The 21,684-nt window shown below is 34.9% G+C and overlaps 2 protein-coding genes across 8 annotated transcripts in view; one reads left to right on the top strand and one right to left on the bottom strand.

Moving 5' to 3' along the window:
• Nucleotides 1–21,684, bottom strand: part of NDUFAF5 (NADH:ubiquinone oxidoreductase complex assembly factor 5) — a 424,603-nt gene that overhangs the window by 213,689 nt on the left and 189,230 nt on the right. The gene's annotated exons all lie outside the window — the stretch shown is intronic.
• TASP1 (taspase 1) overlaps nucleotides 1–21,684 on the top strand; it is a 315,133-nt gene that overhangs the window by 22,022 nt on the left and 271,427 nt on the right. For 6 of the 7 annotated variants that reach the window (XR_007405535.1, XR_007405536.1, XM_035705799.2 and 3 more), the window contains exon 5: nucleotides 19,713–19,833. Coding sequence is in view for 5 of the 7 variants with exons in the window: in XM_035705799.2 (XP_035561692.2) it covers nucleotides 19,713–19,833 (121 nt within the window). In the remaining 2 variants the exon portion in view is untranslated. Of the gene's footprint in view, nucleotides 1–434; nucleotides 706–19,712; nucleotides 19,834–21,684 lie in introns of all 7 variants that reach the window. The other variant, XM_049100435.1, reaches the window with a different exon arrangement.

Here is a 21,684-nt window from a genome sequence, read left to right on the forward strand (position 1 = left end):
GGCTGAACACATTGGAAAGGCAGCTTGATGCATTTAACTCACATATATACAAGTGCCCATTAACTGCAATATGACTGATGAGTCTAATTTAGACCTAACACTCTTGAAAGTCTCATTTTTTCTCTTCAATTGATAATATCTTTTATTCTCTATAATGTGGGAGGATCTGTTTTTATGTATTTGAGGCAAGGAGTTTTACCTCTTATCCTTTGTAGTACTTAACCTGTTTTCATTGCATGAAATTTGAGTTTTGTCTTTAGATGCTCTTTTTCCTTTTTTTCCCCCCAACTTAGTATCATTGATTATTTCAGTCAAAGACCCCATTTTGCTTGTCCGTTTAGCATTATTTCCAGGGGTGCTTCAGTATTTCTGTGTATTCCAGCTGTTTATAGAGTCTTTATGTTTCTCTGCATTCTTTTGTTTTATTTTTTGAGGTGTACATACACAGTTACACTTCATGGAGTTGCATCCAGCCAAGTATCCATGTTCTTCTTGTGAAGAGGCAGAGAAAATCACCTCTCCCAAGAATTTCCACCTTCTGACCAAGGGAAATGTGTCCTGAGGAGCTGTACGCAGATGGGAGGCAACTTGTTTGCTTGTTCTGCTGCTAGAGCATTGATTTAATTAGAAGACAGGCTGTGGGTGGCCATGTGCAGACAAAGAAGCACCAGACATGTCGAGCCCAGTTAGCCTGGGACAGTAAAAGTAAGTTACACTCTTTTTAAAACACTTTGGAATACTGATGCTGATTCTTGCCTTTAGTACTAAGGGGCAACTTGTAACTTACTGTTTGTGTTTACACAGTAGGTACATCTGTTCTTTTTCTAGGACCCTAGACATTAAATGTGCTTTCTAGCACAAAGTACCTGCTTAATGCAAAAGCAGTGATTTTTTTTTCCTCTAATTTTTTTTAGAATAAAAAGAAAACTGCACCAATTATTACATTCTGATTTAATTTAACACTGCATCAAAACTGTGTATTAGTTTTTGATCAAGTCAAAACACTGAAGTACAGAGCTTGTTATATTTTACTTTGTACTGATGGGAACATGAAACACTTTTCACTTTTTTCTAGCCATTTCTTGAGGAGTTCTGTGGACCTTATGAGGTGTATTTATCTTGACTGAATCTCGAAGATATGGTCTAAGACGATACATAGCAGATCCTGAAGAACATATAGTTTTATATGTGAACCCTCATTTTGTTCTTGGAATTGTTACTCTGCAAGAACATACTACATTTTGAAATTCAGTTTTGAGCTACTAAAAGCTACACTTGGTAGTAGGGTGGAATTGGTGGTAATTTGTGTTTTGGCTGTGTGGAAGCAGCTTAGGTTTATGAATTGAGTCCTGTATTAGTAGAGATACTAGATTCATTGGCCCTTAGATTTGTAGTGTTGTGTTATTGAATCATTTTCTGTGTGTATGCTTGTGTGCATTTGGGGCATCAGTTTTATAATCGAACATCTACTGTTTTTTTTTTTTTTTTCCTTTTTTGTAATTTCTGGGCTAAGAAGCTATTTCTGTATTCAGCAAAGTCACAGGCTGGTATCATGAAGGTCAGTTGGAAAGACTGCCCTTTGATTTTAAGTTTTTGCTCATTTTCCCAGATCCAGGCCTTTATTTAGAATCTGGAAAGGAATGAGGAAGAGACTATGTTACATGATTTTTAGGAATTCATCAAGCTCACATCCTAATTCCTGCTCTAAAACAGAACAAAATATAGCTTCAATTTTCTTTCGTTCATATTCTCTCTGTCCGTCTCTGTTTCTCTTTAGTTCTTATGTGTGTAGTAGGCTTTATGTAAATGTTAGAATAATGCAGGATTACATCTTATTGTAGCAGAGCAGACAACTTAGAATTGAATTCTAGCATCCCATTTGATGAAAGTTCTTTGGTCATTTCCACTGCCAGGGAGTTTTTACTGGTCGTCATTCTCACTCAGGGTCTAACCTCCTGCATGGTACACACGTTTCCTGGCAGTTCATGACAGACTTCTACTATAATATAGGCCATCAACACTGTTAACACTTATTAGGCTTCTTAGAAAATCCAGGGTGCAGAACTTATTTTTCTTTTCTTTTCTTGGAGTATGTGCAGATGTTAACATTTTCTAGTGTGTTGAAGTCTTTTTAATAAAAAGAAGTATTAAAAAGTTACTACTTATAAATTAGTACTACTCTTTTCTCCCCTCCAATTCTGATCATGTTCTCACTTCACATTTGATAGAAGGATGATTTAAGTTATTATGATTCCATGGTCTGTTAGGTTCTTTTTGAGTGATGTTTCCATGTTACTGTCAACATGGTTAAAAGGTGTAAAGGGAAGTGTAAGTGGATGCCAAATTTAGCTCTAAAGAAACAGCTACATTTGTCTTCTATTGTAACTCATGTGGAAAGGACAATTTCAGGTACTGTGTGTGCTAACCTCTTCCTGGACATCTTAAAGAATCCAACTAAAACAAAGTTTAAAACTATTTCAGATGTGCAAGTCTATTGAAGCCAATATTTTATTTTAGAGATTTGTGTTGTGTTTGACAAGTAACTCTTTGTACTGCAATTCTGTGGCTTTCAATAAAAAAAAAAACACATGAAAATAAACTGCTGTGATGTCGTTTTTCTGTTTTTATGTTCTATTTTTTTTTGCAAATTAGGCTGATTAATAATAGAAAGTAGATGATTATAGATGTACAGTGCTTTTTATTAAAATATTTTTTGTAAGAGAGAAAAGTATACTTCCATTTTTTTTGACAGAATATTGTATGCCAGATTAACAAATGCTCTAATGACAAGTATCAACATTTGTTGCATTTATTCTGACATTTCTAGAAGAGTTTGGATGTTTCATGATGATCATAAAAAGTCTTAGTTCCTAATACACGTGCTGTTGTGTGTGAGGGTTTTTTTTTCCTCCAACATAAAATATGTTGTCTTTTTTGTTACTGAATAGTTAAAAAGAAATGAACTGTCGCAGATACTAAAACTGGGTATTTAATGTAACATATTTGACTCAAATGTTCATAGAGTGTGATGCAAACAAATGTTCTCTCAACTTACATCCAGGATAGCTAAAATATTACTTTAACACATGTTAAAAGTAGAGCAGTGTAACTATTTGGCTAGATATAATTCCGGGCTGTCTAAGTTGAGTAATTTCCTCAGGCATTCCAACTTTGATCAACCACAGCAAGAACTTTTAGTATGTCTGTAAAGCAGCCAGTGCATCTGTAAATATGTCCTGAGGTAGAGAGAATAGAGAATGCCAAAAAAAGAAAGAATACTTTCTGTTGTTAAGGAGCAGTTACAGAATGAAAATGGAAAGTTTTTTGTTTCTCTAGGAACTCTTTTTTAGATCATTGAGCCTCTGATGTGTAAGTATGCCCTGTGGTTCTGTATTAATGAATGAAAGATACTTTATTTGGGCCCAGTAAAAATGTTTTCTGGCTAACTGCTGCTGAACTTAGTGGTTAGAGTCCATTAATTCTTAAACTTTACAGTCTTTATTAATGTAATGTCAATTGGCTAAAAACCTAAAATAAACAATAGTGCATATCAGTCAAGTGTGTCTTGTGCCCACATGGTCTTGTTTTCCAGAATAATTCTAAGAACAGGCAGTGTCACTACAGAAATCATCTCATATACCTTTGTTTTTCCACACATGGATGAAAATAGGTTTTCTGGGTTTTAGTGACCTGAAAATGAATTTGCAAATACCTTCTGGTTTCTATATACAAACATTAAGAGTATTTATAATGGTAAATTGCCCTGTGCTATGTTGGGAGCTGCGCACGTCTCCTGTATTTTTTGACACACCATGCTCTTAACAAATGGCTATCACTTGCCTGGAGATTTTTTTTTTTTTTTTTTAGAGATTTTATTTATTCATGAAAAACACACACACACAGAGAAAGAGAGAGAGAGAGAGAGAGAGAGAGAGAGAGAGAAAGGCAGAGACATAGGCAGAGGGAGAAGCAGGCTCTATGCAGGGAGCCTGATGTGGGACTTGATCCTGGGTCTCCAGGATCACACCCTGGGCTGAAAGCAGGGGCTAAACTGCTTAGCCACCCAGGCTGCCCACCTTGAGATCTTTTAAAGAGTTAACAACTACTTGCCTACTGGATATATATTTTTTTAATATAAATTTATTTTTTATTGGTGTTCAATTTGCCAACATACAGAATAACACCCAGTGCTCATCCTGTCAAGTGCCCCCCTCAGTGCCCGTCCCCATTCACCCCCACGCCCCGCCCTCCTCCCCTTCCACCACCCCTAGTTCATTTCCCAGAGTTAGGAGTCTTAATGTTCTGTCTCCCTTTCTGATATTTCCTACCCATTTCTTCTCCCCTCCCTTCTATTCCCTTTCACTATTATTTATATTCCCCAAATGATTGCCTACTGGATATTAAATCAAATGTTCTATGTAGCTTCTTTCTGACCTTGTTTTCTGTAGTCCTGTGATACCAGATACCATGACCTCTAATTAGTCCCAGTTGTGAAAATTCTGCTTTTTAGGTCAATATTGTATCAAACATTAGGATGAATCCATAGTCTTGTAATTTCCATGTGGCAGAGCTCTATGATTGTCCACATTTTTCAATTACTCAAAACAAGGTTAACACAGGTAAATTAACTAATAGTAAAAAAAAAAAAAGTTTTTATCTTCTTTTCATAGAGTTTTTTTTTTCCATAAATGGACAAAAGGCAGTATAATTGATAGATTTATGGCTTTTAAACCCATCCCCTATATCCTGAAAAAGGTGCAGACAAATGGTGAATGGGCAAATTAGGGAGGGTGGGTAGGGGAAGGATAAAGCCTGGGAAAGCTAATTGTGATTTCATAGGCAGGGTACCAGATTTCTGAGTTGGTTACCTTGTTATTATTTCTCCAAGAATTTTTCTTCTTGTAAATATTGTCCATCTGAATGCTATAATTTTTGAAGAACTTAATAGTTGTTTGATTTCATGTGCCTACTGCCTTGATCTTGAAATCACTAGAGTTCACGCTGAAATGAGAGCCAACTTTTTTTTTTTTTTTGAGAGCCAACTTTTATAAATTATGTGGGATCTGGTATCTAATTTATAGACAGATTCTTACTATCTTTTAATTATTTTACTGATTCTCTTTGTCAGTTTTTGCATTATCTGAATATTGACACCACTGCCCCCTGCTCCCCCCACCATGTAACTGTGTAAGTTTTATGAGAGTGTGTGTTTTGTTTGTTGTTTTTCTGCTCCAAACTACTAGCCCCAAAGAGAGTATCATGTTTTATCATTTTGATAATGGCAGTTCACCATTAAAGTTGTAGATTAAGTTGACTAATAGTGACTAAGGTAGTCTTGAGAAAAATACCATGATTCATCATTCTTGTGGATTCTGGATAGAAAGCTTAACTGACTCATTTGTAGAAGCAAAAACGTATTATAAATTCCAATCATTATAATCAGAAAATATGTGGCATTTCTGACCACTAATCTGGCTCTTCTTAGTAAATTGTGTTGACACATGGTAATTAGACTACAGTGCAGGTTAAGTGGCCTACTTCTGTATTTATACTTCTTGTTTAAGTAGCAAGAAGGAAGAATATTCAATATTTTAAATATCCAACTAAGTATCAGAATGAAATGATTTGTTTGAATTGACATTTTTTTTTTAAAAAAAGATATTTATTCATGAGAGACACACAGAGGCAGAAACATAGGCAGGAGGAGAAGCAGGCACCCTGTGGGGAGCCCAATATAGGACTCTTTCCCAGGACCCTGGGGCCAGAGCCAAAGGCAGACAGACGCTCAACCACTGAACCTCCCAGGTTCCCCAGAACTGGCATTTATGTCAAAGAGCTCCTTTGCCTGAAATCTGTATTGTATATTCAGTTTTCACTGAAGACAGCAAAGCTCAGATTTTACATCAGAAGCTTGATAGCTTATTAATTGTTGGGCCCATGGTTGCAGAAGGGACAGTTCACAGATATGTGTTGATTGGCCCGTAGATTAGTTATTAAAAATTAGAATTTGTTGCCAACATTTAAAAGGAGACTAAAAAATCTGGATTTCTAACTTCTCTTGAAAAAATGAGACCTGGCCACGTGGAACGTGCATTCTCTCAGGGCTTCTGTCTACTAGGGCTAAGTGACAGCTGCCACTTTTGAACTATAGGAGGCTTTGTAATTAAGACTATTTCAGGGCAGCCCTGGTGGTGCAGCGGTTTGGCGCCGCCTGCAGCCTGGGGTGTGATCCTGGAGACCTAGGATCAAGTCCCGCATCGAGCTCCCTGCATGGAGCCTGCTTCTCTTCCTCTGCCTGTGTCTCTGCCTCTCTCTCTGTGTCTATGAATAAATAAATAAAATCTTAAAAAAAAAAAAGACTGTATTTCAGCTCAAGGTAAAGCTGAAAAGAAGGCTTGGGCAGATACACAAACTTTTGTCTTGTGGGAAGGACCAAGAAAATGAATTGATAGCTTAGCAGAGATTTCTATCAGAAGTAAGTAAAACTGGAATGAGCTTTGATTTAATTTTTTGCAATTGGAATTGGATTGAAATATTAACTTACTATTTTGAAAATGAACTTCAAACTAAAGAGTTTTCAAAAAATTTCCCATTGGAGCAGTTTGAATCAGAACCAAAGTTTCTCACTCCAAAGAGTTTAGAGCTGGAGCTAAAGCAGATCAAAATACTGTATGACCCAACTAAACTTGAACTAAATTGTTCCTTTATTTACTTCTTGTCTTAGGAGTAAAATATTATTTTCAGTGTTTGTGGCAAAGAATGTACTAGAAATGACCGTAAGTACAAGCATATTGCACTGATTTCTGAACTTTGTCTTGGTAACTTCCTAAAGGATATTTAGCTTCTAACATCATTTATCTTATCTTGATTCTACTACTATTTAATGGAAAACATACTTAGAAAAATTGTTGACTTGCACATAATATTTGTGGCTGTATCTGTGATGATTACCCAGAAAGCTTTGTATGTCCTTTTCAGTAATTCTCTCATTTGATTAATCTTTTTCCAATTCAACAAATTTTTCTTCAATAAAAGTTGAATCTTGGCTCCCAAAGTGGTTAGCTTTTGTAGCCTCTCAGTTCATTTGTGTTTTCTTGCTTTCCACCTCTTCCATACTGTTGCTGATAGATGCCTTTATTTTTTAAGATTTTAGAAAATATTTTATTTATTTATTTGGAAGAGAGAGAAAGCGAGGGTGGGGGAGCAGAGGGAGAAGCAGACTCTTCTAAGTAAATAATCTTAAAAAATGTATAAACTACATTATAGTTCCAAAACTTTTTATATTTTTTATTTATTTTTAATTTTTTATTCATGAGAGACACAGAGAGAGAGGCAAAGACACAGGCAGAGGGAAAAGTAGGCTCTATGCAGGGAGCCTGACATGGGACTCGATCCTGGGACTCTGGGATCATGTCCTGAGCCAAAGGCAGATGCTCAACCGCTGAGCCACCCAGGCGTACCAGTTCCAAAACTTTAATGAAGTGTAATATACACATAGAAAAATATACACATTTATTGTAATGGACAGTTCCTTGAATTTTTTAGAGTGAACATATCCTCATGGAACCTGCACCCAGATGAGGAAACACAACATTTGCAGCTCTCCAGGAGGCTACTTATGCTCCCTTATAGTCACTCCAGGGTAAAGCCACATCTGAAATGGAATTGTGCTGTTTGTTAGTCTTGAGTCTGCTTTTTTTTTGGTTTTTAATTGACGTGAAATTCATAGAACACAAAATTACTAATTTTAGAGTAATTCAGTGGCATTCAAACATTCATAATACTGTACCACTACCACCTTCTGTCTTGTTCTGGAAACATTTTTCTCCCTCCAAAGGGAACCCTGTACCATTAAGCAGTTGCTTTCCATTCCCTCTTCTCCTAGCCCCACAGTAACCACCAATCTGCTTTGTGTCTCTATGGGTTTACCTATACTGGATATTTCATATAAATGAAATCATACAATATGTGATCTTTTGTTTTGACTTCTTTAACTTAGCATAATGTTTTTAAGGTTCTTTCATATCATAGCATGTATCAGTACTTCATTCCCTTTTATATTTTATTCAACATTGTTCACGCTTAGGACGCAATTTGTTTATCCCTTCATCTATTGGTAGACAATCCAAGTTATTTCTACTTTTTCACAGTTGAGAAAAGTATTGCTGTGAACATTCTGTACAAGTATTTGTTTGAGTACCAAATTGTTAGGTCATACTAACTGCATGTTTAACTTTTTGTGGATTCATCAAACTGTTTCCACGGCAGCTGACCCATTATATATTACCGATAGCAGTGTATAGTTTCTCTACGTTCTTGCCAGCACTTGCTCTTTTTTTGTCTTTGTGATTATGGCCATCCTCATAGATGTGAGGTGATATATCACTGTGGCTATGATTTTTATTTCTCTAATGATTAATGATGTTGAGCATCTTTTCATGTGCCTGTTGACCATTTGTCTATCTTCTTTTCAAAGAAATGTCAATTGAAGTCTATTCAAGTCCTTTGGCCATTTTTGAATTGGGTTGTTTTTTGGTTATTACTGAAAGTTGTAGGAGTTCTTAATATGTTCCAGATACTATATTAATATTTCAAGTCTGAAATTATGTCAAAATAAACACTTGAAAGGAAAAATAAAATTGTAACTACTCCCATAGTTTTCTTGTCTTTTCATTATGGCCCTCTGTCCATGCCCAGTACCCCTATCTCTTGGCCTGTTTCATTTTTCTCCATCATATATACTTCTATGTCATATGCGATCTAATATATTTTATTTCTATTGTCTGTCTCCCTTAGCTAGAATGGAGGCTCCATGTGGGAAGGATATTTTTCTGTATCCCCTAATTTTGCTGTATCCTCATGGTTTACATAATGGATTTACAAACTATGGCCTGAAAGCCAAATCTGGACTGCTGCCTGTTTTTGAATGGTCCACAAGCTAAAAATGATTTTTACCTTTTTAAATGGTTGGAAAAAAAATCAAAAGAATAATGCTTCATTACACCAGAAAATTATATGAAATTTAAATTTCAGCGTTTATAAATGAAATTTTATTGGAACAAAGCCATGCTTATTCATTTTTGTATTTTCTCTGGTTGCTTTCATGCTACAAAGGCAGAGTTGAGTAGTTGTAGAATTGCCTGTGTGTCCCACAAAGCCTGAACTATATATATAACTGGTACTTTACAGAAAGATTTGCCTGGCATATAGGTATCTAGTAAATATTTGTTAAATGAATGAGACTTAACCTATACCACCACACAGGAATCTAAATTGGAAATCTTTCAGTAATCCAGTTCTCGAAAGTTTGACCTTAATTAGCTGCTAACCAACCAAACAAAAAAAATCCCTAAATGATTTTTTGGTAATATATTTTCATTGGTCTCTATTTATCCTGTAAATAGTGAGAATTGATGATAAAATACCAGGGAATTTGTAATTCTTAGGAGAGTGTCAGCTAGGGTAGGTGTACCACACAGGTTTTACCAGTGTTAGTTTAAAAAAGACTATAACAACATGGGTATATATCCTGTTTTTATTACTCTTTAAAAATTCAGCAAATTGTTTTACAAGCTGTTTGCTTTTTCCTTCTTTCTCATCAGCTTTAGATTAATAAAGCTACCTGCTTATTAATGAAGGCAATAAAATAATTTTGATATACTTAATTTGAATAAGAAGTCATATTATCACATAATTTTATTCTACTGTGTTTTATTCATCTAATGATGTTTGTTGATTTGCATTAGAATAATGATATTATACTGACATTAGTAATTTCCTATAAATGTCTAACTTCTTAAAGGAAGATTAGAAATTGGACAAATACAAATCATTTTGTATAAAAATGATTTTATAATGTACCAGTCTTTTTTTTTTTTTAAGATTTTATTTATTCATGAAAGACACACAGAGAGAGGCAGAGACATAGGCTGAGGAAGAAGCAGGCTCCCTGCAGGGAGCCCGATGTGGGACTCCCAACACAGGACCCTGGGATCATGCCTTGAGCCAAAGGCAGACGCTCAACCACTGAGCCACCCAGGCGTCCTGCCAGTCTAGTTTTTGTATAACATTTGAAAGCTAAATTGCTTGCGTCTGTAAGAGCTGTTAATAGAGGTCTCATAATAGATCCCCAGAGGTACAGTATACCCTATAGCCTTGCAAACAGTTCTTATTTTATGTATTCAGCAAAGGACATTAAATGGGTAATGCAGGTTGTAGTTTATAGTGAAAGAGTAATGTTTTGCAGATCCTTGCTTGGCTTGGTGTTTCCAGATTTTAAGAGGAAAGGGTTTACGTGTCATGATGGGAGTGTAGCTCCTGACTTACATTCTTGGCTTTTCCTACTCTCTCTTTGCTAGGTCAAGCAGAGGGATCTTACTTTTTAAAACTTTTGTCTCCTCTGAAAGTTATGAGTATGCTTAAAAAATACTTTGCTTTTAAAATTTCATCTTTTAGAAACTGAAAGTGCTATTGCTTGAATTTATATCATTTCTCTTTTAATTGTGAAAAGTTTGGATTCTTGATACTCTTACCTTATTCTGGCATTTCTCTGTAAGAGTAACTTGCAAGAATCAATAAGTGTCAGCTTAAGGGATTGTAGTTCACAGTGATCAATTATTCTGTTTATCTCTAGGTGTAATTAACTCCTGTTCATTCAATCTGCAAATATTTATTGAGTACCTACTAAATGACAAACATTACATTAGACATTGGGATGCAACACCTTTTAAAAAGACAAAATTACTGTACTTATGGGGCTTAACATTCTATGGAGAGAATTAGATACACAAAAAGTACATATAATGTCAGGTAGTAAAAAGTGCCATAAAGAAGCATAAGATAGAGGAAAAAAATAATTGGAGAAGTTGGTGAAATGCTAATAACTCAATAAGGGGAGGGTCCTTTGATACCATTTGAGTAGAGACCTGAATGAAATGGAGGAAAAAGCCATATGAAGATGTTGGGAAAGGGAGTTTTTGGTTACAGGGAAAGAAAAGTACCCTATCATCCCTTCTTATTCCACTTTATTCTTCTTTATAACACTTATCACCATGAGACATCAGCTATTTATACGTGTGTGTATGTTTCTGCACACACACGTGCACAGTCTTTATTTATTGGCTGTTTTCTCCTACTAGAGTCACTCACTAAGCTCAGCATTTCAAAAGAATAAATAAATAAATGTAAAAGCCCTGAGGTGGGAATGTACTCTGTGCTCATGGAATTGCAAGAAGTCAATGTGGCTGGTACATAGGATGTAGAATGTGTGAGGAAGGGGCCTGATCATGTAGGGCTTTGTAAACGTTGGAAATTAGGACTTTAGATTTTATTCTAAGTATTATGGGAAACATTGTAGGTTTTTGAAAATGAGAGTAATAGGATCTGACAGATTTTAGAAGGATTGCTTGCTACTAATTGGGCATAATGATTTCTAGTTGTACAAAGTGATTCAGATCAGAAAATCAACAAATGACATTTAAAAAACATATTTTTTATGATGGAAAAATTAGTATGTAGGTGATCAGTTTATATCAAGTGAGGGGTACACTTCTTTTTTTGTCAGTTTTATCAAGGTATAATTTATATAAAAAATTCACCAATTTTAAGTGTATAATTTGATGTTATGACAAATGTATACAATCATGTAACTGCCAGTACAATCATGATATATAACATTTCCATCACCTCCAAAATTCTGTCTTAATGCCTATCTGCAGTGGATCCCTTTCTCTCAGTGGCCCCTGGCAACCACTGTCTGCTTTTTATTATAATTTGACCTTTTCCAGAATTTGGAGTAAATAGAATCATGTATAATAAATATTTGGTCTTTTGTGAGTGGCTTCTTTCATTAGCATAGTGCTTTTGATATTCCTTCATATTGTTGAGTATATTAGGGGTTTATTCCTTTATTGCTGAGTAGTATTTCATTGTGTTGATACATTATAATTTGTTTCTATGTACTAGTTGATGGGCATTTGGGCTGTTTACAGTTTTTGGCTGTTCTAATTAAAGCTGATATGAACATTTCTATTCAAGTCTTTATGTGGACATATGCTTTCATTTTTTTTGGATAAATACTCAGGAGTAGAATTTCTGGATCTATGGTAAGTATATGCTTAACTTTAAAGAAACTGCCAAGCTATTTGCTATTTTCATTCTCACTAGCAATGGATGAGGGCTGCAGTTGTTCCACATGTTTTTTTTTTTTTTTTTTTTTTTAGCATCACAATCTCTTTATTATGATTTTACATTCTTGCCAATACTTAATATTGCCTGTTTTTTTAATTTTAGCCATTTTATTATTTTATTATAATTTTAATTTTAGCCACGCTAGAGGTCATGTAGTGGTTTTAACTTGCATTTCCTTAATGGCTAATGATGTTATGCATCTTTTCATATGTTATTTGCAATCAGTACATAAAATGGTTTGCCTTTTAGGGATGCCTGGATGGTGATCCTGGATCCTGGATACCTCAGGGTGTGATCCCCAACTCCTGGGATCGAGTCCTGCATTGCGCTTCCTGCATGGATCCTGCTTCTGCCTCTGCCTGTGTCTCTGCCATTCTCTCTCTGTGTGTGTGTGTGTGTGTGTGTCTCTCACGAATAAATAAATAAATAAATTCTTTAAAAAAAATTGTTTGCCTTTAAAAACTTTGGATTTTTGTCTTACTGAGGTGTGCAGATTTTTTATATATCCCGGATATAAGTCCTTTACCTTTTTGTATGTTTTGTAGAATTTTTCTCCCAAGTTGTGGGTTTATTTTTTTATTATTTTACTTTATTTTTAAAAGATTTTATTTCTTTATTTATGAGAGACACAGAGAGAGTGGTAGACACACAGGCAGAGGGAGAAGCAGGCTCCCCGTGGGGATCCTGATGATCCCCAGGACCCTGGAATCATGACCTGAGCCAAAGGCAGATGCTCAACCACTGAGCCACCCAGGTGCCCCTGATTGATTTTTTTAAAAGAAACTTTTAATTTTAAAATTGTTTTGGATTTAAAGAAAAGTTCAGAAGATAGTATAGAAAATTCCAATATACTCAACACCTGATTTCCCCTATTATTAACATTTATATTAGTATATTTTTCTCAATTAATTAACCTGATTTGATAGATTATAATTAACTAAAGTCAATACTTCCTTCAAATTTCCTTCATTTTTACCTAATGTAAATACTTTTTCTGTTCCAAAGCGTTTTTCACCTTAGATTATTATATCTTAGAAGTTGAATTTATTTTTTTTATAGCTCCTTTTCTTTCCTTTTTACCCTCGTGTTTTCCTATACCCATGTGAACATATAGAGTATGTTTAGAAGAGTGATATTAACATTGTTAGCTAGCACTGGAATTGTTTGCTAATTCTATCGTTTGTCATTTCTACATTTTTTTTATTGTTTGTAATTTCTTCTGGTAATAAGCCATAGTTTTCTGCTTATTTACATGTCTGGTCATCTTTGGTTTTATACTAAACATTGTGAATTTTATATCTTTGGGAATTGGGTATTTTACAACTGTGCTTTGGGATACTTGTTCGTGTAAATCATTTTGATATTTTTGAGGCTTGCTCTAAAACTTTGTTAGTGCAGGTCTAGAGTAAGCTTTCTAAGGCTAATTTGGTTTGATTTTTGTGGCATTATCTTCTGAGCTTACCCTGATACCCTCACTCTGGCTGATGGAAAGACAACTTATTTTCACTTTTGTGTAAACTCCAGAAATTGGTCAGCTTACTGTTTTCCAGGGCTTTTTCCTTTGGCCTTGGTAGTTCCCTAATAAATATATGCAGACTAATACTTAAAGACTCTGAATCTCTGGACTTCTCTGTATGTAACTCTTTCCTCTTTGTACCCTGTACTGCATATTCTAGCCTTCCTGGCTTCCTTAAACTCATAACGTTGTCTCCTCAACTCTGGAAGAGCATTGGCTCTCTTTTGGGTTTCTCTTCACTGTGCTATGGCCTGGAAAGTATCTCTGGGAATTAAGTTGAGGCATCTGATTTGTGTCCCTTCTTTCAGGATCATAGTCCTGTGCTGGCTATTGATTGAAGTCCACTTGTTATATATTTTGCCTGATTTTCTAGTTAGAAGATAAATATAATCCCTATTATGCCTTAATTGTCAGAAGCAGAAGTGCAGTAGACATACTTTTGAAGTTATCAATATATATCTACTTAAATTTTTTTTTTAATTTTTAAGTAATCTCTGTACTGTATGTGGGGCTCAGACTTATACCCCCCCAAATCAAGAGTCACATGCCTTACTGATTGAGCCAGGCAGGTGCCTCTGAAATTATTAATATATTTTGAAGTAGGAGAAATATTTTTGAAAAAATTGCTTCTAAGATATCCTTTAATTTTCTTATATACTTTTTCTTTTTTTTTAATTTATTTTTTATTGGTGTTCAATTTACCAACATACAGAATAACCCCCAGTGCCCATCACCCATTCACTCCCACCACCCGCTCTCCTCCCCTTCTACCACCCCTAGTTTGTTTCCCAGAGTTAGCAGTCTTTACGTTCTGTCTCCCTTTCTGATATTTCCCACACATTTCTTCTCTCTTCCCTTATATTCCCTTTCACTATTATTTATATTCCCCACATGAATGAAAACATACAATGTTTGTCCTTCTCCGATTGACTTACTTCACTCAGCTTATATACTTTTTCTTATGTATTTTTAAAATGTCAAATTTAAACCATCATGCAGTAGTCATTTTCAGAATAACTTTGTTTGTGATTTCCAATTGGATTATGTTAAAAATTTTGCAGAGCTGATTAACCGATATATTATATTTCAAAGATTGTTGAGATAGTATATACACTGGTATGATCTTATGTGATAATTACTACATATAGGTAGATGCTTTATATTTTTCTCACATTTTAGTTCCTTTTCTATACTTTGAAGATACACATGCCTAGGCAAGGGAGGTTATATGCAGTTAAAAAAAAACAAACAAAAACAAAACCCCAAACCTTTGTAATGTGGTAATTTACTTGCTAATAATCTCTTTTGCTCTGTTCTCAAAGTATGAAATGATCCAGGGCAAGAATTCAGTCTTTGTCTGTTAAACCATAATCTTTCTTTGGTTGTCATCTCTTTCCCAAGATTTAATTATTAACTGATTTAACTACAAATATTAGGTTGGAAGACCTTAATCAAAATCCTTAGGTCTAATTATGCATACTCTTCTCCATCTTATAAAATGCCCTTTCTTACTCATGGTTTTATTTGTCTCTCTAGTTTTACAGTTCTGATCCTTTTCCCTCTTTTCTCTCTCTCTTTTTCTATTCCTACTACTATAATTTCCATGCCAGGTAGTTAGTATTTTAAGCGTATGTTGTAAAATAGCCCTCAGTTTGATCTCACTGATTTCAGTCGGCTCCTCTTCATTATCATTCAACATGTGAATGTCAGTTTGTTTCCTTTACTGATATACCCATCTTGACTTTCTCTTATACAGAAAGTTTGACTAGCTTCTTAGTGTTTTTAAAGTCAGGTTCAGATTCTGATGAACAGCATATCTCAATCTTTGTATTTGGCTCCAGTAAATACTTTTTTGTTGAATGTGTCTTCTGTGACTCTGACACTTTTCTATTGCCTATATGTTGCTCATGTCATTTCCACCAATTGGAATTTTATAGCTTCTTGGCTAGGTTTTGCTTTTAACATCCTTCAGGAAGCCTGTTTTGAACTTCTCTGTCTCTCACAGTAGGCCATTTCCTTTTGGGTGCTCAAAGCCTTATCTATTCATTTCTATTTAATTATATAACCATTTTGTTATTTTCTCTCCTGTGATCTTACTTTAAAAATTCTGCGGACTGGGACGCCTGGGTGGCTTAGTGGTTGAGCGTCTGCCTTTGGCCCAGGGCATGATCCTGGAGTCCCGGGATCGAGTCCCACATCAGGATCCCTGCATGGAGCCTGCTTCTCCCTCTGCCTGTGTCTCTGCCTCTCTGTGTGTGTGTCTCTCATGAATAAATAAATAAAATCTTAAAAAAAAAATCCTGCGGACTGTTAGGTTATTTAACTGCATTAGGACAAAAGCCTATTCTCTAATCCCTGACCCCTTTGCTGTAATTGTAGGTACATATTAAAAAGGTTTAATGTTATGATCAGTTTTCTTGGATCTTGTAGAATATACAGGAAACTGGGGACATTTGTAGATGGTATGAGGCATTTGATGATCCATAGGTTGATGCAGATTTGCCCTAGTTTCTTAGATAATATTGGCCTTACCTTAGAACAGTTAGTTTTCTGGATTGACTCAGTTTTCTAGAATGTGTGGTAGAGTTGTTCATTTTTATGGCCTTCATTTTTTTGGAATAGGCCTTTCATCTATGTAGTGACTCTAAGGAGCATCAGTCTTTCCACCCCTGGCTCTTCTTCTTCTTCTTTTTTTTTTTAATGAAGTCTTTTGTCCCCATGATGTTTATTTTTATTGTAAGATTTTATATTGTTAGTTTTTTCCCCATATTTGTGGTTGGAGATCATAAATGATACTATCTTGACATAACAAGACTAGTGGTAGGTTTTTTTTTTTTTTTTTTTTTAAGATTTATTTATGATAGACATAGAGAGAGAGAGAGAGGCAGAGACACAGGCAGAGGGAGAAGCAGGCCCCACGCAGGGAGCCCGATGTGGGACTCGATCCCGGGACCTCAGGATCATGCCCTTGGCCAAAGGCAGGCGCTAAACCGCTGAGCCACCCAGGGATCCCCTGTTTAAAAACTTTATCCACAGTATTAGAAAAATAAGGCAGTGTTTTTCTTTTAGGTTTCAAATACATGTCTGGCTTCTGATTCTAGGCCTTTATGTTCTGTGTAGTCTGCTGACATAAGCTTTTTTTCCTTCATAATATCTTTTTATTTTTTTTAAAGATTTATTTATTGAGAGAGAGAAAGCTCAGAGAGAGAGAGAGGGAGGGAGAGAGAAGGGGAGAAGGGGGAGAGGAGAGAGGAAAGTGAAAGGGAGAGAATCTCCAACAGGCTCCATGCTCAGTGCAGAGCCTGTTGAGGGGTTCCATGTCATCACCCTGAGATTATGACCTGAGCTGAAATCAACCAACTGGGCCACCCAGATGTTCCTTCACAATGTTTTTTTAAAGATATAATTCATATACCATAAAATTCACCCTTTTGTAGTATACAATTCACTTGGTTTTTAGTATATTCATAAAGTTCTGCAGCCATCACACCATCTAATTTTAGCTCATCTAAGTCACCCTAAAAAGAAACACAGTACATATTAGCTGTCACTCCCCATTCCCCCTTCTGCAACCTCTAGCAATCACTAATCTACTTTATGCTACTTTATGGGTTCACCTATTCTGGATATATAAATTGGATCATCTAGCATGTGATCTTTTGTGACTGGCTTCTTTGACTTAGCATAATGTTTTTAAGGTTCATCCATATTTTGCCATGTATCAGTACTTCATTACTTTTTACTACCAATTAATACTCCATTGTATAGTTATACCATGTTTTACTTATTTATTCATCAGTTGGTGGGCATTTGAGTTGTTTCCAGAAATGCTGGTGTATGAGTATTAAATAAGCTGTTGTGAATATATGATACAAGTTTTGTGTAGACAATTCATTTCTCTTGGGTATATAACTAGAAATGAAACTGTTGGGTCAAATGGTAACTTTATGTTTAAGTTTTTGAGGGGCTTCCAGATGCTTTCCAAAGTGGGTGTACCATTTTACATTCCTACCAGCAGTGTAAAAGGGTTCTAATTTCTTTATATCCTTACCAACACATCTGTGTTTATGATTCTTTTTAATGTTATTGTAAGTGAATTGTGGGTATGAAGTAGTAGTTTATAGTGGTTTTGATTTGCCTTTTCTTGATGAGTAATGATGTTGATCATCTTTTCATGTGCTTATTGGCCATTTATATATCTTCTTTGGAGAAACATTCATTCATATCCTTTATCCATTTTAAAATTGTGTTTTTATTTCAGAGTTGTGGGAAGTTTTTATATATCCTGTATACAAATCTCTTATGAGATAAATGATTTACAGTCCCCCACCCCCATTGTATGAGTTTTTCTATCTTTTTTTATTATGTATTTTGAAACCCAAAAGTTTTTAATTTTGATCATGTCCAATTTATCTGTTTTTTTTTTTTTTTTTTTATCTGGTTTTTTTCTTTGGTTGCTTGTGCTTTTAGTGTTATGTCTAGGAAACCACTGTCTAATCTGAGGTCATAAGCTTTGCCCCAATGTTTTCTTTGAATGGTTTTATAGTTTCAACTCTTACATTTAGGTCTTTGATCCACTTGGAGTTAATTTTTGTATATGGTGTGAAATAAGATTGATCTTTGTTCTCTTGAACATCCAGTTGTTCCAGCTCCACTTATGCAAGTCTATTTATTCTTTCTTTGTTAAATTATTCTGGTATTGTTGAATTGACTATAAATGCAATGCTTCTATCTAGACACTGCATTCTATTGCATTGATCTATATATCTGTCCTTAGCTATATGTTTATATCACATTGTCTTGATTACTATAGCTGTGTAGTAAGTTATAAAACCTAGAAGTGTGAGCCCTCCAATTTCATTTTTCTTTTGAAGATTGTTTTGGTGATTCTGAGTCCCTTGCATTTTCATGTGAATTTTAGGATTAGCTTGTCAATTTCTGCAAAAAATGTAGCTTGGATTTGATAAGGGATTGTGTTGAAGCAGATCAGTCTTGGAGAGTATTGCTGTCTTAAAGATATTAAGCCTTTTGATCTATGTACATGGCTGTCCTTATATCTTCTTTAATATGTTTTGTAATTTTCAGAATATAACTCTTCTACTTTTTTGTTGAATTTATTCCTAAGTCTTTTATTCTTTTTGATGTTATTGTAAGTGGAATTGTTTTCTGAATTTCATCTTTAGATTGTTCATTGCTAATGTGTAGAAATAATAGTTGATTTTTGTTTGTTATCTTGTAGCTTGAAACCCTTTTGAACTTGTTTATCAGTCCTAATAGTTTGTTAGTGGAGCCCTTGGACTTTTTGTATACAAGATGTTACTTTCTACTAAGAGATAATTTTCCTTTTTCTTTTCCAATCTAGATGCTCATTATTTCCTTTTTTTGCCTAATTGTTTTGTCTAGAATATCCAGTATAATGTTGAATACAAGTGACAAGAGTGAACATTGCTGTATTATCCCTAGCCTTAAGGGAAAGCATTCAGTTTTCACCATTAATTATCATGTTTGCTCTGGACTTTTTGTAGATATCCTTTATCATGTAAAGGAAGTTCCCTTCTATTTCTATTTGTTGAGTGCTTTGCTCATGAAAGGGTGTTGGATTTTTGTCAGATGGTTTTGTTTTTTTTTTTTTTAATCCTGTTTTTTCCCTTTATTTTCCTTATTAACATGGTGTATCACATTAAATTTCACATATTAAACCAAACTTGCTTCCTTGGGATCCCTCTTTTTCATGATGTATAAGACTTTTATATTTTGCTGCATTTGGTTTGCTAGTATTCCTTCGAGGATTTTTTGTCTTAATTCTCAAGATATATTGGCCTGAGTTTTCTTACCTCATAATGTCTTTGTCTTGTTTTGGAAACAAGGTTGTACTGGTATTATACAATGAGTTGGGAAGTATTCTTTCCCTTTCTAGCCCTTGAAACAGTTTATAAAGGATTAAAATTAAATATTCTTTAAGACTAATGGTATTTAAAATTTTTTTTTTTTTTTTTGTATCTCTTAGGATTCTCCTTTTACAAATGCAGGAATGGGATCTAATCTTAATCTCTTGGGTGAAATTGAGTGTGACGCCAGCATAATGGATGGAAAATCCTTAAATTTTGGAGCTGTTGGAGCACTGAGTGGTATGTGGACCTTATAACACATTACCTCTATTCTTCAAAGAACTATGAACATTATCATATGATGTCTCTTAAAAATTTAGTCAATCTTGTGTTTTCTACCATTTTTGCCTGGAATAGTCTTGAAGACAACATTGTTTTCTTTGTCTAAATTTAAAACATGAAATCTTAGCTAGGAAAGTTTTAAAGAAAACAGTAAAAAAGCTTATACTTAAGTCTTTGTTACAGTTTGAGCATTCTCTTCCACCTCCTTGAGATTATAGATTATTTAACATGTGAGTTAGCAAAATCCTTTTTTATTTTTTCTACAGATTTTATCTATTTATTTATGAGAGATACACAGAGAGAAGCAGAGATTCAGGTAGAGGGAGAAGCAGGCTCTCTGCAGGTAGCCCCATGCGGGCCTCAATCCCAGAACCCCAGGATCATGCCCTGAACCAAAGACAGACACTCAACTGCTGAACCACCCAGGTGTCCCTCTTAAATTTGTGATTATTTGAAATACATGGGTAATATATTTTTTTGTTAGAAAATTCAGTTGATATAAATAAAATTTACCATTGATCTTCCAAATCTTTCCTTCTCATCCTTTTCCCCTGGGAGGGGTTTAAACAGTAAAATATAATGTATTTATCTATATTTTTATGTAATAGAAACACAATTACACAAATCTGTTTTAAAAAATATATATGTATATATTATTATGAAATTTTATTTTTTCTTTAAATAGGATGTTTTAGAGATTTTTTCCCCACATCAGTACATATTAGATATATCTAATGTTTTACAGTTCTTTTATTTAAGCAATATATACATGCAATGCACAGATTTTAATTATAAAGCTGCATGATGGGATCCCTGGGTGGCGCAGCGGTTTGGCGCCTGCCTTTGGCCCAGGGCGTGATCCCGGAGACCCGGGATCGAATCCCACATCGGGCTCCCGGTGCATGGAGCCTGCTTCTCCCTCTGCCTGTGTCTCTGCCTCCCTCTCTCTCTCTCTCTAACTATCATAAATAAAAAAAAAAATAAATAAATAAAATAAAATAAAGCTGCAAGATTTTTTAAATGTATACAGCTATGTAAACCATTACCCAAATCGAGATATAAAATGTTTCCATGTCAAAATACAGAACATTTCTGGGGTGCTTGGGTGGTTCTGTTGATTGAGCGTCAGACTCTTGATTTAGCTCAGGTCACGATCTCAGGGTTCTGGCATCCAGCCCTGCACTGGGCTCTTTGCTCCCCACTTAGCACGAAGTCTGCTTGTTCCTCTCCCTCCCCTGCTTGTGCTCTTTCTCTCTCTCTCAAATAAATAAATAAAATCTTAAAAAAAAACAACAAAACAAACATTTCCATAATCTTAGAAGAGTTCTATATGCTCTTCCTAGTCCATACCTCTTATACTCTGCTCCTGCCTTCTCTTTTCCTCTGATTTTGATTTTAGGCACCATAGATTAATTTGCTTATTTCTGAAATTATGAGTGGAATCATACACCTCTGTGGTTTTTTTTTCTTAAAAGTATGCCTGTGAGATCGCCCCATGTTTTGTGTCACAATAATTTTTCTTTTTATTACTTAGTAGAATTTTATTGCAAGAATATATCATAAATTATCTATTCTCCTTTTAGTGGATATTTGAGTAGATGTTTAGTGGATATTTAGTGGATATTTCTAGTTTTTGACTATAATAAATAAAGCTCCAGTGAATCTTCTTGTGCATGTCTTTTGATATACATATGCATTTAATTCTCTTGGGTATAAACTTAAGATTTGAAATGATAAGTTTAGGTACATAATGTGCTTTGCTTTAGTAGAATACTGCTGGACAGTTTTCAAAAGTAGTTGTTATAATCT

This window comes from Canis lupus, chromosome 24 (assembly GCF_003254725.2).
Source record: "Canis lupus dingo isolate Sandy chromosome 24, ASM325472v2, whole genome shotgun sequence".
NCBI lineage: Eukaryota > Metazoa > Chordata > Mammalia > Carnivora > Canidae > Canis > Canis lupus.